General features: G+C 41.5%; 2 protein-coding genes across 2 annotated transcripts in view; both read left to right on the top strand.

Annotated features, from left to right (window-relative positions):
- Positions 1 to 5827: 5827 nt before the first annotated feature.
- Positions 5828 to 7644, top strand: LOC119814833 (chromobox protein homolog 3). Its single transcript, XM_038330895.2, has one exon. The coding sequence runs from the start codon at positions 5918 to 5920 to the stop codon at positions 6467 to 6469; it is 552 nt and encodes a 183-aa protein (XP_038186823.1). The 5' UTR covers positions 5828 to 5917; the 3' UTR covers positions 6470 to 7644.
- A 1872-nt stretch (positions 7645 to 9516) lies between these two features.
- Snrnp200 (small nuclear ribonucleoprotein U5 subunit 200) overlaps positions 9517 to 15919 on the top strand; it is a 31054-nt gene continuing 24651 nt past the window's right edge. The window contains exons 1-5 of the mRNA XM_038331580.1: positions 9517 to 9680; positions 10268 to 10431; positions 11427 to 11598; positions 13327 to 13519; positions 14452 to 14507. Of these exons, the coding sequence (XP_038187508.1) occupies positions 9636 to 9680; positions 10268 to 10431; positions 11427 to 11598; positions 13327 to 13519; positions 14452 to 14507 (630 nt within the window). The 5' untranslated portion in view covers positions 9517 to 9635. The remainder of the gene's footprint in view (positions 9681 to 10267; positions 10432 to 11426; positions 11599 to 13326; positions 13520 to 14451; positions 14508 to 15919) is intronic.

Genomic DNA, 15919 nt, shown 5'->3' with positions numbered 1-15919 from the left:
GCCAGAGATGCTGAAGAAGCAAGATGTGAAGTAACAAGCCATGAGCCTCATAATAAAATATCGAATAAAAGAGATGTGTAATTTAAGCTCTAAGATCTAGTTAATAACAGGCCTGAGCTAATAGGCCAAACAGTTTGTATTTAATATTAAGCCCCTGACTGCTTATTTGGGAACGGGTGCGTTGTACACTGGAAATATTTGTCACTTGTATTGATTTAATAAAACTCTGATTGTCCAGTAGCCAGGTCGGAAGTATAGGTGGGGAGAATTCTGGAAAGAGGAAAGGCAGAGATGGAGTCGTCAGCAAGACGCAGAGGAAGCAAGATGAGAAAAGGTACCAAGCTACATGACTAAAAATAGAAAATTAAAGGCATGTGCCTCCGCCTCCCAGAAAATAGTATTCATTATTTTCAGTGGTTTTGATTTTTTGAGACAGGATCTTATGCATGCCAGACTGGCCTCCAAATCAGTATGTAGCAGAGGATGACCTTGGACTTCTTTAAAAATTTCACTTGGTTGAATGTGGTGATATCTTGTTTGTACTTTAACAAATAAAGCCTGCCTGAAGATCAGAGGGTGGAGTCAGCCACTAGTTAACCATAGAGGTCTGTACAGACCGATGGGACATGCTATGACTGGGCAGAGAGAGGAATATAAGGCAGGAGGAGACATGAGGTCGACCTTTTCAGTTGAGGAGTTTGTTGCAAGGAGGAGGCTGCTTGTTTGTCCCGGCTGCCAGGCTAGCTTAGCCCAGAAATAACCACACAGAAACTGTATTAATTAAATCACCGCTTTGTTCATTAGCTCTAGCTTCTTATTGACTAACTCTTATATTAATTTAACCCATTTATATTAATCTTTGTATATCGCCACATGGCAGCGGCTTACTAGCAAGATTCTAACCAGCATCCGTCTCAGGCAGAGGATGTATGGTGTCTCTCTGACTCTGCTTTCTTTCTCTGAGCATGCCATTTAGTTTCCCTCCCTTACCTAAGTTCTACCCTATTAACAGGCCCAAAGCAGTTTATTAACCAATGAAAGTAACACAAAGACAGAAGGACCTCCTATACCATTTCCCTTTTTCTGTTTAAACAAAAAGGAAGGCTTTAACTTTAACATAGTAAAGTTACATATAACAAAACAGTTATCAAGCAAGAATTACAATTACAATATTTATATCTACTTTATCTTTTATCATAACCAAGGAAAATTATATCTATTTATTCTTCAACTCCATTAAAGACTCCAGAAGGATATATTATCTAAATAAATAGAAAGTGCCTTGTAAGCAACTTCCAAAACTCTAGAATTGACAGAGACATCTTGCTGCCTGGACAGTCACCCAAAGTTCTTCTGTTTTGTTGGAGCATCCATCTTCAGCTTACAGGCCCATAGTGTCCAGAAGACTTTTCCATGAATCAGGAAATTTCAAAGACAGTTCCACCTATATTGGCAGATTGTCAGTCATATTGTATCCTGTAGAATGTCTCGCAGACTCTATCATGAAGCAGGGACACCGAAGGATCATCTTACCTTTAGGCAAGTTCAGCAGTCATTTCTCTGTGGGTTCTGCATGTCCGTTTTTTACAGCATACCATGAAGCAGTCCAGGCAAGAGCAGTTTCTTGCCCAAATGTTTAACCAACTCCATAAGGAGTCTCTTCAATGCCCATCATTTTTTTAGATTTATTTATTATGTATACAGTATGTGTCTGCCTGCAGGCCAGAAGAGGGCTCCAGATCTCATTACAGATGGTTGTGAGCCACCATGTGGTTGCTGGGAATTGAACTCAGGACCTTTGGAAGAGTAGGCAGTGTTCTTAACCACTGAGCCATCTCCCCAGCCGCCCATCATTTTCTTGAAGTAGCTTGGTGCTGCCAGGAGCAGATGTATCTCATTGTCATAAAAAGTTGTAAGTTATTAAAACATTTTAATGCCATATTCTGAAGGTCTCTGAAAGGTATAAAGGATACCTATCCAACTGAAATATATCTCTATACATCTAGAAAATCTAACTAACATGACTATAAGATTGACTATTAAAGATGACTCTCTATTAACCTATATTTTTAATTATATATTACATTTTAAAATGAGCTACACAATCACAATACCTTAAGATCAGAAATACATACACATAACAAAATTGACTTTAATTTGTATCAATAAGCCAAGATTCATACCAATGCAAATCTCTATAACATATCTATATCAGGAGTTAGCAAAGTAAGAGTTGGCTGTTGCTTGCCCCTTTCTCTCTTTGGTCTTTCAGCATTTGCCACTGATATCTGGCTCTGAGTTTTATTAATAAGACCAATTAGAACTTGTGGAACACTGGTGGATGGGAAAGAAACTTCCAGTTACATCTATCTACTTTATTGCTTGAAATACTGTCTGGGAAGCTAACTTCCACAGATACTGAGAACCCTGCTGACCTCTCATCATGAATGTGTTACAAGCCTGGTTCTTAGTCTCAAACATTCTTTGGTGAAATACAATACTATTTTATGTCCTTCCTTCCTTCTTTCCTTCCTTCCTTCCTTCCTTCCTTCCTTCCTTCCTTCCTTCCCTTCTTCCCTCTTTTCTTCTTTCTTTTTTAAGATTTATTTGTTTTGTTTTTTCTAGACAGGGTTTCTCTTGTAGACCTGGCTGTCCTGGAACTCATTCTGTAGACCAGCCTGGCCCTGAACTCACAGAGATCCATCTGTCTCTGCCTCCTGAGTGTTAGGATTAAAGGCATGCATCACTACCATCCAGCTGAGATTTTTTAAAATTTTAGTGTATGAGTGTTTTACTGCTTGTATGTCTGTGACCATGTTCATATAGTACCCATGGAGGTCATAAGTCAGTGTGGGATCCCATAGAATTAGAGTTACAGAAGATTGTGAGTTACCATGTCGGTGATGGGAATTGAACTCTTTTAGTCTGAAAGAGCAACAAGTACTCTTAACCACTGAGCCATCTCTGCAGTCCCTTAGTTTTTAAATTTTAAATCATTTTCAGCACAACTACCTGCTGTTGCTTATAGTTTTCCTTAGTTTACACCTTTATGCCAGAAAATTCTCTTACATGGTAAGAGTCCATGATATCATCAACACATGGTGTCAGGATGCCATCTGCACATGATAGAGAACTTAGACACACAAGTTACTGTAGACAGAAGTTTCTGTCCTTCCCTGCTCCACAGTCTTTCAGTCCCAAAGAAACACACAGAGGCTTATATTAATTATGAACTGTTTAGCCTATTAGCTCAGGGTTGTTACTACCTCTTGCAGCTTAATTCGCCCATAATTCTTACCTATGTTTAGCCATGGCTTGGTACCTTTTCTTAGTAAGGCATTCTCATCTTTATTCCTCTATGTCTTGCTGATGACTGTGTCTCTACCTTTCCTCTTCCCAGAATTCTCTTAGTCTCATTACCCCACCAATACTTCCTGCCTGGCTACTGGAAAATCAGTATTTTATTAAACCAATACAAGTGATAAATTTTTGCAGTGCAAAGAGCATTATCCTACAGCAAGTTACTGCTTACTGTGGGGAATGATAAGGAAATATTCATGATGGCTGGGGCACTATCATCTTTTACATAATAAGGGTACTTTTGCATTTCATATTGTAGGAAAAAATCCTGCATTTATACATTTAAGTAGTTCAGCATGTACACTACTAACCATGTTTGTTCTGAGTTAACCAGGAATCCAGATGGCATACCAGGAGAATGCAAGTCACTGTGACCTGCAGAGCATGTGGTCCTTGTCCATGCTGCATGGAGCAATACCATAATAGGAAAAGGTGCAGGAGACTAAGGAGAGAAGTGGCAGCATGATGAATCTCAAAACCAAGGTTGACCACCTGGCCACTGGGACAAGAATAAACTTTGGAGTGACTGCTTTGTGTTCACTCAGTAAAACTTGCTAACTGGAGAGGATATATAAGTCAGAGTTTTTGGATGTTAATTCATTGCATTCTCAGATATTTGGCACTTTGAATAAAGTCCTATTTTTTTTCATTTAAACTTACTCTGTGTGTATGGGTGTTTTGCCTGCATGCTTATCTGTGCACAGCATAAATGCCTGGTGCCCTCAGGAATCACAAGAGGGCATCAGATCCCTTGGGACTAAAGTTTCAGATAGTTGTGAGTCACTGACTGAATACTGGGGGGTCAAATCCAAGTCCTCTGGAAGAGCAGCCAATGCTCTTAACTACTGAGCCATCTCTCCAGCCTCATAAAGTCCGCGTTAAAGATTCAGTCCCTGTCTTTGCTCAGTGGCACTTGTGAAGACAGGCAATGCAAACGCTGATGTTTCATTTTCATGTGTAAGAACTAAACTATGTGGGAAATATCTTGTAAAAGAATTACTGAGTGCCCTATAAAAACAAAATCCTACAGAAGCCATCTCTGCTTGAAGGAAACCATACACACTTATATGGGGGCTTTTAAAAATCATAACTAGTGCCAGAAAGCTGGCAAGGTGTTTGCTGCCTGGTGATCCGAGATCAATCCCTAGAACCCACAACGTGAAAGGAGGGAACTTATGCCTCCAAGTTTTCTTCTGACTTCTACACAGGTACCATGACCTGTAGGCACACGTGCACACACATGCACACGTGCACACACAATAAATAAATGAAATGTAAGTTGTTTTGTTTTGTTGTTTTGAGAGATGGTTTCTCTGTGTAGCCCTGGCTGTCTTAGATCTTTCTTTGTAGACCAGGTTGTCCTTGAACTCACAGATTCACCTGCCTCTGCCTCTCAAGTACTGGGATTAAAGGCATGCACTACCACCACCGGGCAAAAATGTAACTTTTTTTTTTTTTTTTTGGTTTTTCGAGACAGGGTTTCCCTGTAGTTTCTAGAGCCTGTCCTGGAACTAGCTCTTGTAGACCAGGCTGGCCTCGAACTCAGAGATCCGCCTGCCTCTGCCTCCCGAGTGCTGGGATTAAAGGCGTGTGCCACCACCGCCCGGCTAAAAATGTAACTTTTTAAAGACAAAAATATTATAAGTAGAAGAACTAAAACCGTGGCCTCCTAAGAGACAGGTAAGTAATGAGCAAGGTGACCTCTGATGATTTCATCAATTTACAAATCAAAGAGTCCCACACCAAGAGTCCCACACCAAGAGTCCTTTTGGCTGGATAGAAAGAACCCCTTCAGGCACTTCTAATCACCTGTTCCACAAAAGTGCAAGAGTTAACTCTTAGATTTCTATTTCTCAATCTCTGCTTGTGCACACTTTAGGGGACACATCCAAATGAACGCCAGAATAGCTGGGTGATACTCATCTTCATCCACAGCAATGATCGAGCACCTGACTGACTCATGCCGCTCTCGCGATATTTACATCTCTCTTCCTATATTTTTCAAGACCCTTTATGTTTAGATATTTAAAAAATGTCTACGCTAGTCACTAGTCTGGGTAATGGTGGCCCACGAGACTTCAGTTCCAGCACTCAGGGGGCAGAGGCAGGCATATGTCTGTGAGTTTCAAGCTAGCCTATTCTACCAAGTGACTTCGAGGGTAGCCAAGGTCACACAGAAATCCTGTCTCAGAAAATAAAATAAAACGAAAATTGTCTAAGCTATTTGGAGTTTTCCTTGCTGGGTTCCCTAGATGCTAAAAGCATTGCAATGCTGGCGGGCTGGCTCAGTGGCTAAAGGTGCTTGCTGCAAAATCTGATGACCCGAGCTCGATGCCCAGAGGCTACATAAAGTGAAGAGAGAACTGACTTCACAGCTGTCCTGCTGCCACAGACACACTGCAGCATTTGCACCCCACACCCTGCCTCACACACACCATATACATGTATAAAAATATCTTCAGGCTGAGCTAAGGCGCGCCGCCGGGAGACTGCAGGATCCGCGGCCTGGAGCATCCGAGCGGTGAACTCTTCAAGTCTTCGATTTTTTAAAAAAAAAATGGCCTCCAATAAAACTACATTGCAAAAAATGGGAAAGAAACAGAATGGAAAGAGTAAAAAAGTTGAAGAGGCAGAGCCTGAAGAATTTGTGGTAGAAAAAGTACTGGACCGGCGTGTAGTGAATGGGAAGGTGGAGTATTTCCTCAAGTGGAAGGGGTTCACAGATGCTGATAATACTTGGGAACCAGAAGAAAATTTAGATTGTCCAGAATTAATTGAAGCATTTCTTAATTCTCAAAAAGCTGGTAAAGAAAAAGATGGTACAAAAAGGAAATCTTTATCTGACAGTGAATCTGATGATAGCAAATCGAAGAAGAAAAGAGATGCTGCCGACAAACCAAGGGGTTTTGCCAGAGGTCTTGATCCTGAACGAATAATCGGTGCCACAGACAGCAGTGGAGAATTAATGTTTCTTATGAAATGGAAGGACTCAGATGAGGCGGACTTGGTGCTGGCAAAGGAGGCGAATATGAAGTGTCCTCAGATTGTCATCGCCTTTTATGAGGAAAGGCTGACTTGGCATTCTTGTCCAGAAGACGAGGCTCAATAATTGTTTGCATTTTTATATATATTTATATATATATAAAATCTGGATCTTGAGTTTTGAATTACTAGTGTGGAAAAAATAGCGTTCTAATGAAAATCGAGTTTGATATGCTGGTTTTGAAAGTATTGACAGTAGTTGGGATATTTTTGGTTTTTGTTCTGCATCAAAAGGCACTGATTCCTTTGAGCAAATAAAAGCTTTCTGTAGTTGCTTCTTTTAACAGTAGAATGTTTGATACCGTGTTGTATTTCCTCGGCTTTGAAGAACAGCTTTTCTTAAATGCTGGGGAGATTTTACAGTCATTACTCAATCAGAACTTATTTTTAACTGGGACACAGAAGGACCATTCTGGGTTTTTGTTTGTAAGCTTGTGTGTGCATAAGACCCTTATGTAACTGTTTTTCATTTTGTCTTGTTTTCAATACTCAGAAACTGTAGATGAAAACATGTGTTGAGATTCCTCCCTTGTGAACATTTTCCTGAAACCATAACCTTTCAGATCAAGTAGACAGTTCTGTAATTTACTGGATAGTTTTAAAGCAACCACATCAGAATTTATCTATACAGTAGTTTGTTTACAAAATTTTGTCCTTACCAACTACCCTTCAGAAAATGGAATTAGACAACGTAGCACCATGACTTAATATTAACAAGACTTATGCTGGGTGTAGTGGCATGTGTCTTTTTTATTCCCAGTACTTTGGAGGCAGATGGGTCTCTGATTTAGACTAGATCAGCCGGGTCTGTTGAGTTTCAGGTCAGCCAGGGCTATACAGAGAATCCCTGTCTCTTAAAAACTAAGCAAAAAGACAACTGGGCATGTAAGGTTCCTCTAGTGAACCATTCCTTTGTAGAAAGTTGAAATCTACTAAAAGGTTATGATGTGTGGAATATCTGTTTGCTGTGGAAATAGAATCATGGTTAGAGATGATGTTGGCAATTTCAGACCTGCTGACATAAATGAACAAAATTTGGTAATAAACTAATGACTTGCATGCTTTTTCTTTACCCTGTCTCATTCCTTACTGGTAGGATCAATCTTTTCAGTATTTGGGTTCTGGTTTAATGAGCCAGAAAAGTAACTTTGTAGTATCAGAATGTCATCCAACTGTATATTTACTTTATTGTAAATAATGGTGAACAGTGGTCAATAAATAGTTTTATATTCCTTTAAAAAATATCTTCAAATCGTATAAATTTATAAGTAAAATATAAAAATATACACACCACAAAGAAATTTAATACTAATCCTTTTCTTTTTCTTCAAGATAGTGTTTCTCCGTGTAGCTGTGGGTGTCTTGGGACTTGCTCCGTAGACCAGGCTGACCTCGAATTCACAGATAATCTGCCTGCCTCTGCCTCCCAAGTACTGGGACTAATGGTGTCTTCTTGGGAAATAATACTAATCTTAATTTTAGAGAAATTACATATGAGAATATTATCTCTTATTAGCCATGGTTATGAACACTTGGGCTCTTTCAGAGGACCTGGGTTTCAACCCCACCATTCCCATGGCGACTCACAACCTATCTGTAGCTCCAGTCCCAGGGGATCTAATACCTTCATCAGACCTTCTTGGGGTCTGCGTATACATGACACACAAACATACATTCAGACACAGACATAAGTAGCTAAAACACCCATATACATAGAATATAATGAAAATAATGATAAACCAAACTAAAAAAAATGCCAGCAAGATGGCTCAATGGATTAAGACTTAAGGCTCACTCATGCTTACTAAAGGGAAAGTAGAAATCGTTGTTTTGTTTTCAATGTAGAGAATTAGTAAGACTAGATATGACCATTACATAAAATGTACTACTACTGCTTAATAAATCAAAATAATATATCCAGGCATGACTTATTTTTTTATTGTTGTGATCTAGCTGCCCCTACTCCCCCTGACTCACAGGGAAACTTCTTTGTGGTCTGTAATTGACAAGGATGTTTGTGTTCTTTCTGGCCGGTGGGTCTCCACAGAAGGAGAAGGATAAAAGGTTGCTGGGCAAAATAAAGGTTGCTGTTCTTCCCCCTGAAAAGAAGCCTCCGTTTCTCAATCCCGGCACCCCCGCCAGTCTCAGCTATCCAGGCTGCGCTGGCTGCAGCATTTCATATATTTCTTTAGTAAATACATCTCTAGATGTAGCATTTGTGCCACATTGAGGACAAAAAAGTGCTCATTCATACTTAATTGTGCACACGGTCTGTGACAGATCATTGGGTGCCAATATTTCTTCCTTCACCCTCCATCAGCTGACAGGGATTGAGTCTTGCGGAATTGGGTTTGTGGTAGGTTGAATGGGACAGGGGACATTTCCCCAATTTCCCAATACGGAAGAGAAATCCAGCAAGTTTTTTTTTTTTTTTTTTTTTTTTTTTTTTTTTTGGTTTTTCGAGACAGGGTTTCTCTGCAGCTTTAGAGCCTGTCCTGGAGCTAGCTCTTTTAGACCAGGCTGGCCTCGAACTCACAGAGATCCGCCTGCCTCTGCCTCCCGAGTGCTGGGATTAAAGGCGTGCGCCACCACCGCCCAGCTTCTCTGTTTTTTGTTTTTTTTTTTTTTTTTTTTTTTGGAAATCCAGCAAGTTATTAGACTCTTATGTTAACTTGCTTTTCAGTTGCCTTATCTTGTTTTTGTTTTTGTTTTGTTTTTCGAGACAGGGTTTCTTTGTAGATTTGGAGCCTCTCCTGGAACTAGCTCTTGTAGACCAGGCTGGCCTTGAACTGCTTCTGTCTCCCGAGTGCTGGGATTAAAGGCGTGAGCCATCAACCGCCCGGCGGAGCTTCCGTTGTCTGCATGCGTGCAGCACGGCTGGTCTGAGAAAGCAAAAGTATTACAGAAAGGGACTAATTCTGTAAAGGGTTTCGGTCATAGCCCTGCCGTACGAATAGCTGCTTGGAACCATAGTACTCGGTAGCGTGTGTTTTGTCGGTCCACCGGACCTATGACCCGGTCGTACTGTTGTCTGCAAACTCCGCCCAGAAGCCGTGCGTATTCACCGGAAAGTATCACTTTTAGCCTGCGTCCCGGAAACGGAAGGAAGTCCGTTTCTTTTCTCTGTCCCGTACGTCGGTCCTGCGTCGTTCTTGCCAGGCGGGAGCGGTTTGTCGAGGCGGTTCGCATCGTGTGGAAGAGTGGAACCCTGAGTTCCAGGAGCATCGGCAGCCATGGCGGATGTGACTGCCCGCAGTCTGCAGTACGAGTACAAGGCGGTGCGTGAAGTCTTGGAGGAGGGTTGCGGGCGAGGAAACTCGTGGATAGCCACAACCACGGAGGGGAAATCAGGTCTGGGTGAAGGCTGGATTGAAACACGACAGAATAACCCCAGTGGAGTTTAGGGCATGTGCGGACTCAGGAGATTCCCCTCCAACACACACACACCCCGGCTCCTGAGCGCTAAACCGTCCCTTCTACTTGTTATCCCCAATCTACTTAACTACCTAAATGTGGGTTATTATGGATACTGTTAGGAACGTTGATCGTTCACTTTACCAGACTGTCCAGTGCTTGTGCATAGCATTATGTGATACTGTTTCCCTTTTAAGGAGATTTTATTTATTTATTTTGGTTTTTGAGACAGGGTTTCTCTGTGTAACAGTCCTAGCTGTCCTGGAACTAGCTCTTGTAGACCACACTGACCTCAAACATACAGACATCCGCCTGCCTCAGCCTCCCGAGTGCTGGGATTAAAGACTCGCGCCACCACCTCCCGGCTAAGGGGATTCTTCTAGTGTTACTGTGATAACAGAAATCGAAAATATTTATATATCAAAGTTTTGATTAAGTATGATCTTTTCAGAACTCAAATCTTGTGCTGCAAGCTGACCGCTCTCTCATTGACCGGACCCGCCGTGATGAACCTACAGGAGAGGTTCTGTCCCTGGTTGGGAAGTTGGAGGGAACTCGTATGGGAGATAAGGCTCAACGGACCAAACCACAGATGCAGGAGGAAAGAAGGGCCAAGTACGTATCAGTGGGATGTTGTATTTTCCTCCTAACCTAAAGCCCACTTTTAACATTTGAACAGTTTTTTCACACTGAAAACCTCTTCAAGGTTTAAAGCTTTTTTGGACTTGGGTACAATGAATCTATTGATACCTTTTGTTTCTGATTCATGGGTAGATGCTAATTTTCTTCAAGCTATTTTTTTAAAGGTCTGTTTTATTTTTAATTATGTGCATGTGTGTGTGGGTATGGGCACATGCATGCAAATGCCCGTGCAGGCTAGAAGACGGTTTGAGATCCCCTGGAACTGGAGTTTCAGGCAGTTGTGAGCTATCCAGTGTGGGGCCTCGAAACTGAACCCTGGTGGTCTGCAGAAGCAGTGCTGCTCCTAACTAGCCTTCTCTCCAGGCCATCACCAACTGGTTTCAAGACTCTTGTTACTCTTTTGTCTTAGTAATTCAGCCCCACCATCCCTGTTACAGACTTCTTACCCTGACTCCCTGCGGTTGTTGCCCACTTCCTGGTGCTTTTGTTTTGCTGTTCTTCCTTTTTTCACCTTAGGTTCATTTATATATTCTCTGACTGTGTTTTCTTTCTCCCTTTTCTTTCTGTGAAGTCTCAGCAGTTCCCAGGCCCTGTTTAGTCTGAGTGGTTATAATCAAGAAGAGTTGTTGAAATTTGAGAGAAACAATGTTCCTTGGTCCTTCGCTTTTTAGAATCTGGCTTCTTTTCTGTTTATTTATTGGGAGTCACTAGAAGCAGATTCTTCTGGAGCCTAGCCTCTCTGGCTAGTAAAAGGTTAAAAAACCAAAACAACAAAAACCAGTTGAAATACTATCATATAATCACCTCCCGAGGATAAAGAAATGCTTCTTCAGATGATGAAAAAGGTCAAGTAGGAATTACTTCTGTTGACTCAGTTCCTGCCTCTACATATTAGATGTACGGAGAGGGTAAATTTGGCTCTGGAATGGAAAGTTCTCCCATTCAGCATCATATTATATGCCCACTAGGAGACGAAAGCGTGATGAGGACCGGCACGACATCAACAAGATGAAAGGCTATACGTTGCTGTCGGAGGGCATCGATGAAATGGTGGGCATCATCTATAAGCCCAAGACTAAGGAGACTCGGGAGACCTACGAGGTGCTGCTCAGCTTCATCCAGGCTGCTCTTGGAGACCAGGTGAGTCTGGAACCAGAGGATGAGTCTTGTGTTTGGAAAGAAAAAGGGTGGTAGCACAAAACTTTTGGTGACATTATGGGTTACATGCATTTATCCTATATGTGTGCCACAGGATGCATGTGGAAGTCAGGACATCTTCCAGAGTCGGTCCTCTTTTTACTCTGTGGGACTCAGAGATCAAACTTAAATTGTTGGACTTGGTGGAAAGTACCATTACCTGCAGAGCCATCTTTTTATTTATCTATCTATCTATCATCTACCTACCTACCTACCTACCTACCTATCTACCTACCTACCTACCTACCTATCTATCTATCTATCTACTTATTTATTTTTTGGTTTTTCGAGACACGGTTTCCCTGTAGTTTCTAGAGCCTGTCCTGGAACTAGCTCTTATAGACCAGGCTGGCCTCGAACTCAGAGATCTGCCTGCCTCTGCCTCCCGAGTGCTGGGATTAAAGGCGTGTGCCACCACCGCCCGGCCAGAACCATCTTTTTAATCCAACTAGAAGAATCTTAATCTGAGTTTTCCCATCAGGGTGCAGAAGGCAATACCATTTTGCAGAAATGGCTAATACTTCCTGAGTACTTAGTGTATACAGAATAGTGTTAATTGTGAATATGTGCTATTAACATTCATTTTCAATTTCATAGAAGAGAGACCTGAGATGCCTAAGTCAGAGAGACAGCATTTGTCAGTGAGAACATAAATCCAAGTGGTCCCTACCCCAAATCTGCCCTGAACTGTGGCACACTTAGGATTAGATTGGGAGTCCCTACGAGTTCTCTAGTGAGGTGGGGAGTAGAGGATGTGTGAGCAGAGTTAGTGAAAGTGTGACAGGATAAGGGAAGGCTGCTGAGTGCCTTTCACATGGAGATTTGTGGCAAACTTGTGAAGTTTGTTCTGCTTTTGAAGACCACCTTACTATCTAGTGTCTCACCTGTGTTTCTGAGGACCAACTCCAGGATCTCATGCATTTTAAGCACATGTGGTATCACTATTAAATCCTTAGCAGATACCTACAGTCTTTTTGTTGTTGTTGTTTATTTGCTTGTTTTTTTTCAATACGGGGTTTCTCTGTGTAGCCTTTGCTGTCCGGGAACTCACTGTGTAGACCAGGATGTCCTGGAACTCAGAGATCCGTCTGCCTCTGCTTCCTCAGTGCTGGGATTAAAGCTGTGTGCTACTACTGTCTTGCTGTCTTTTTAATTTTTATTTTTATTTGTGTGAGACAAGGTCTCATGTAGTTCAAGCTGACCTCAAATTCACTGTGCATTCAAGAATGACCTTGAACTTCTAGTCCTATTTCTTCCCAAGTGCTAGGAATACAGGCACAGGCCACTGTATCTTGTCGATGAATGTTGTCAAAGCCTGGGATACTGCAGATTTTCCTTCTTTTTTTCTTATTGTTGTTTACGTTGCTTTATGTGTATGATTGTTTTGCTTACGTGTGTGTGTGTGTGTGTGTGTGTGTGTGTGTGTGTGTGTGCGTGCGTGCGCACGCGGATGCCTGGTGCCCTTGGAGATCCAGAAGAGGCATGAGATCTCCTGGAACTTGAGTTACGATTTTTTGAGCCTGAAAGAGCAACAGGTACTCTTAACTTTTGAGCCACCTCTCCAGCGCATGTAATTTTGAAGATATGTTTCTTTATTTCCTATTGCCACAAATCTGGTCAGTGACTTTCTACATATCATTGTAGTAAATGTCTGTATTTTTTTTTTTTCAGCCTCGTGATATCCTTTGTGGGGCGGCTGATGAGGTTCTGGCTGTCCTAAAGAATGAAAAACTTCGAGACAAGGAGAGAAGAAGGGAGATTGACCTGTTGCTGGGTCAGACAGATGACACCAGATACCATGTACTTGTAAACTTGGGCAAGAAGATCACAGACTACGGTGGGGACAAGGAGATCCAGAATATGGGTACCTGAGCCCTTCGTGTCCTGATGACATTTTGTGACTGTTGGTCTTTCTCAGTGAGCACTCAGTGTCGTTGTTAAAGTTTCAGAATAGCATTGTTTCCGTAACCTATTTTATGTTGGCATAGATTTATAATCCCAACAAGTCAGCTTGGTCTATATAGCAAGTTCTAGGCCTACTGGGGCTCCATAGGAAGCCCCACCTTTGCTGGGCTGTGGTGGTGCATGCCTTTAATCCTAGCATTTGGGAGACAGGTGGATCTTTGAGTTTGAGGCCAGCCTGGTTTACAGAGAGAGTTCCAGGATAGGCTCCAAAACTACACAGAGAATCCCCGTCTCTTAAAAAAAAAAAAAAAAAAAAAAAAAAATCCATCTTTAAAAATATAGAGAGAGACAGTAATGACTGATAGGCACTAGAATTCTTTGAGTCCAGCAGCCATTTCTTGGTTTTGGTTGTGAGTCTTAGTATTTAGTGGTTGAGCTATCTATTCAACCCTGGCAGCCATTTTTTAAAAAATTTATTTATTTTTATTTTATGTGCATTGATGTTTTGCCATGGGCGTCAGGTCCTCTGAAACCCAGAATAGAAATTATAAACAGTTGTGAGCTGCCATGTGGGCTTTGGGAATTGAACCCAGGTTCTCTGGAAGAGCAGTCAGTGCTCTTAACCATTGAGCCATCTCTCCAGCCCCCAATGGTAACCATTTCTTATTCTGAGACTTATTATGTAGAGTGTGGGAGAGAGCAGGGAGGGTTTAGGAGCTGAGCAGTGCAGAATCCAGGTTGGCAGGGTGGAGAGGCCTGGGTGCTGGTTTTCATGTTCTTTAAGTCTGTGTGTCTGACCTGAGAGTAAGCAAACCAGGCATTGAGGAAATAGGCTCGATCGAGTGTCTCCACTATTCACTACCCTCTCTTTGTAATTCCTTATCTCCTCAGATGACAACATTGATGAGACCTATGGTGTGAATGTTCAGTTTGAGTCTGATGAGGAGGTGAGTGACTAAGTAAATGTATCCCATCTCTTTTGCTTTGTGAAGTTACCTAGGTGATGGGAGCCTGTCTCGTGTACTGAAATCCTTAGCTTAGTATTTTATAGTGTTTTGTGTTCAACTTAGAAAGTTTGTCTTATTTTGCTTAAAAAGTTATTGTGATTAACTTTAGTTTTTTGCTTTTTTAAAAGTTAATTTAAACCAGTAGATGCAAATTAACAGCTTATAATAAATCAGATAGACCAGAAAACTAGGGAGAAGAACTGAAAAATGCCATCCTGTAGGCACAACACAGCTATGGGAATCATGAAGTAGCCAGCGATGGGGCTACTGTGTCCTGCCTAGCTATTGGTTATTGACAGGTGATGGAAAGGAGGTCATTGTCTTCAGTTGTGTAGCCTCTTCTAAGCCTGCTGGCCTTCGATGGATAGCCTCAAACCCATGGCTACACAGACAGCCCTGATAAAATTTGATGGGTCACAAAATAAATAAACATGAATGTGAGAAACAGATGTGTAGGAAAGAGGAGGATAGGTAGAGACGGGAGGATGAGGTATGATTAATCAGTATCGTCTACACATGTATGAAATTGTTGAGAACACAATAGAGAAGGAAAAAAGATCCAGCACATTTTTAGTGAGGATGTGTCCTGCTATAGTGTTTTTGCCTGATTGTAATAATTTGTTACGTTTTTAGTACTGTATGTTAACTGCTAGTTTCAAAAGAAAGCATGTTTCCCTAGGAGTATGGACCTAGTTTGTACTTGGCTGTTTAGCAGTTATAGCAGCTGCTGGGGTTAATGCTTGCCACTTCTATATTATAACTAAATAGGAATGAATGGGACATTGAAAAAAAAAACCAGCAAAGTTAAACCAGGAATGGTAGCAAGAAGCCTGCAACCCCAACAGTTGGGAGGTTGAGGCTAGCTGAGCTACATAGTGAAATTCTGTCTCTAAAATGTAAAAACGTTGTAGTTTAGAGTTTTCATTGGGTGAGTTCCGTTTCTGAAATTTGTAACCAGAGAGGAAGAAGGGCTGATACGGGAGAGTCAGAGGGCAGAGCACTGAATTGAGAGTCAAGCAATCTTGAGTTTGAGCCTGTATCTAAGGGCAAAATGATTGCTATAGATGGCTAAATCCCTTCCTATAGAATAGTTAATTGGTAGTTTTAATTAGGAACAACCTGACACAGGATTTTTTGCTTACATTTATTTAATGCTAATTATTGAACATGATACTATTTTAAGTACACACTCGGCAATGTGAGTATAAGCAGTGATGAGCAAATTAAGTATGGTGTCTGCATTGCCAGCTCAGTCTGTTTCCTGTGTATACATCTTCACAGCTCTTCTGCTAGCCAGTAGTCTTAGTTTGAGATTGTCTGTGTCTGGGTGTTTGTCATTGTGGCAGTTAACG

Source organism: Arvicola amphibius, chromosome 5 (assembly GCF_903992535.2).
Source record: "Arvicola amphibius chromosome 5, mArvAmp1.2, whole genome shotgun sequence".
Classification (NCBI taxonomy): domain Eukaryota; kingdom Metazoa; phylum Chordata; class Mammalia; order Rodentia; family Cricetidae; genus Arvicola; species Arvicola amphibius.
Note: the sequence above shows the minus strand (reverse complement) of the source record. Positions and strands in the feature narration are given on the sequence as shown.

Bases quoted from the DNA above. Each gene is read 5' to 3' on its own strand.
- LOC119814833 (XM_038330895.2), top strand. From the start codon at position 5,918: ATGGCCTCCAATAAAACTACATTGCAAAAAATGGGAAAGAAACAGAAT.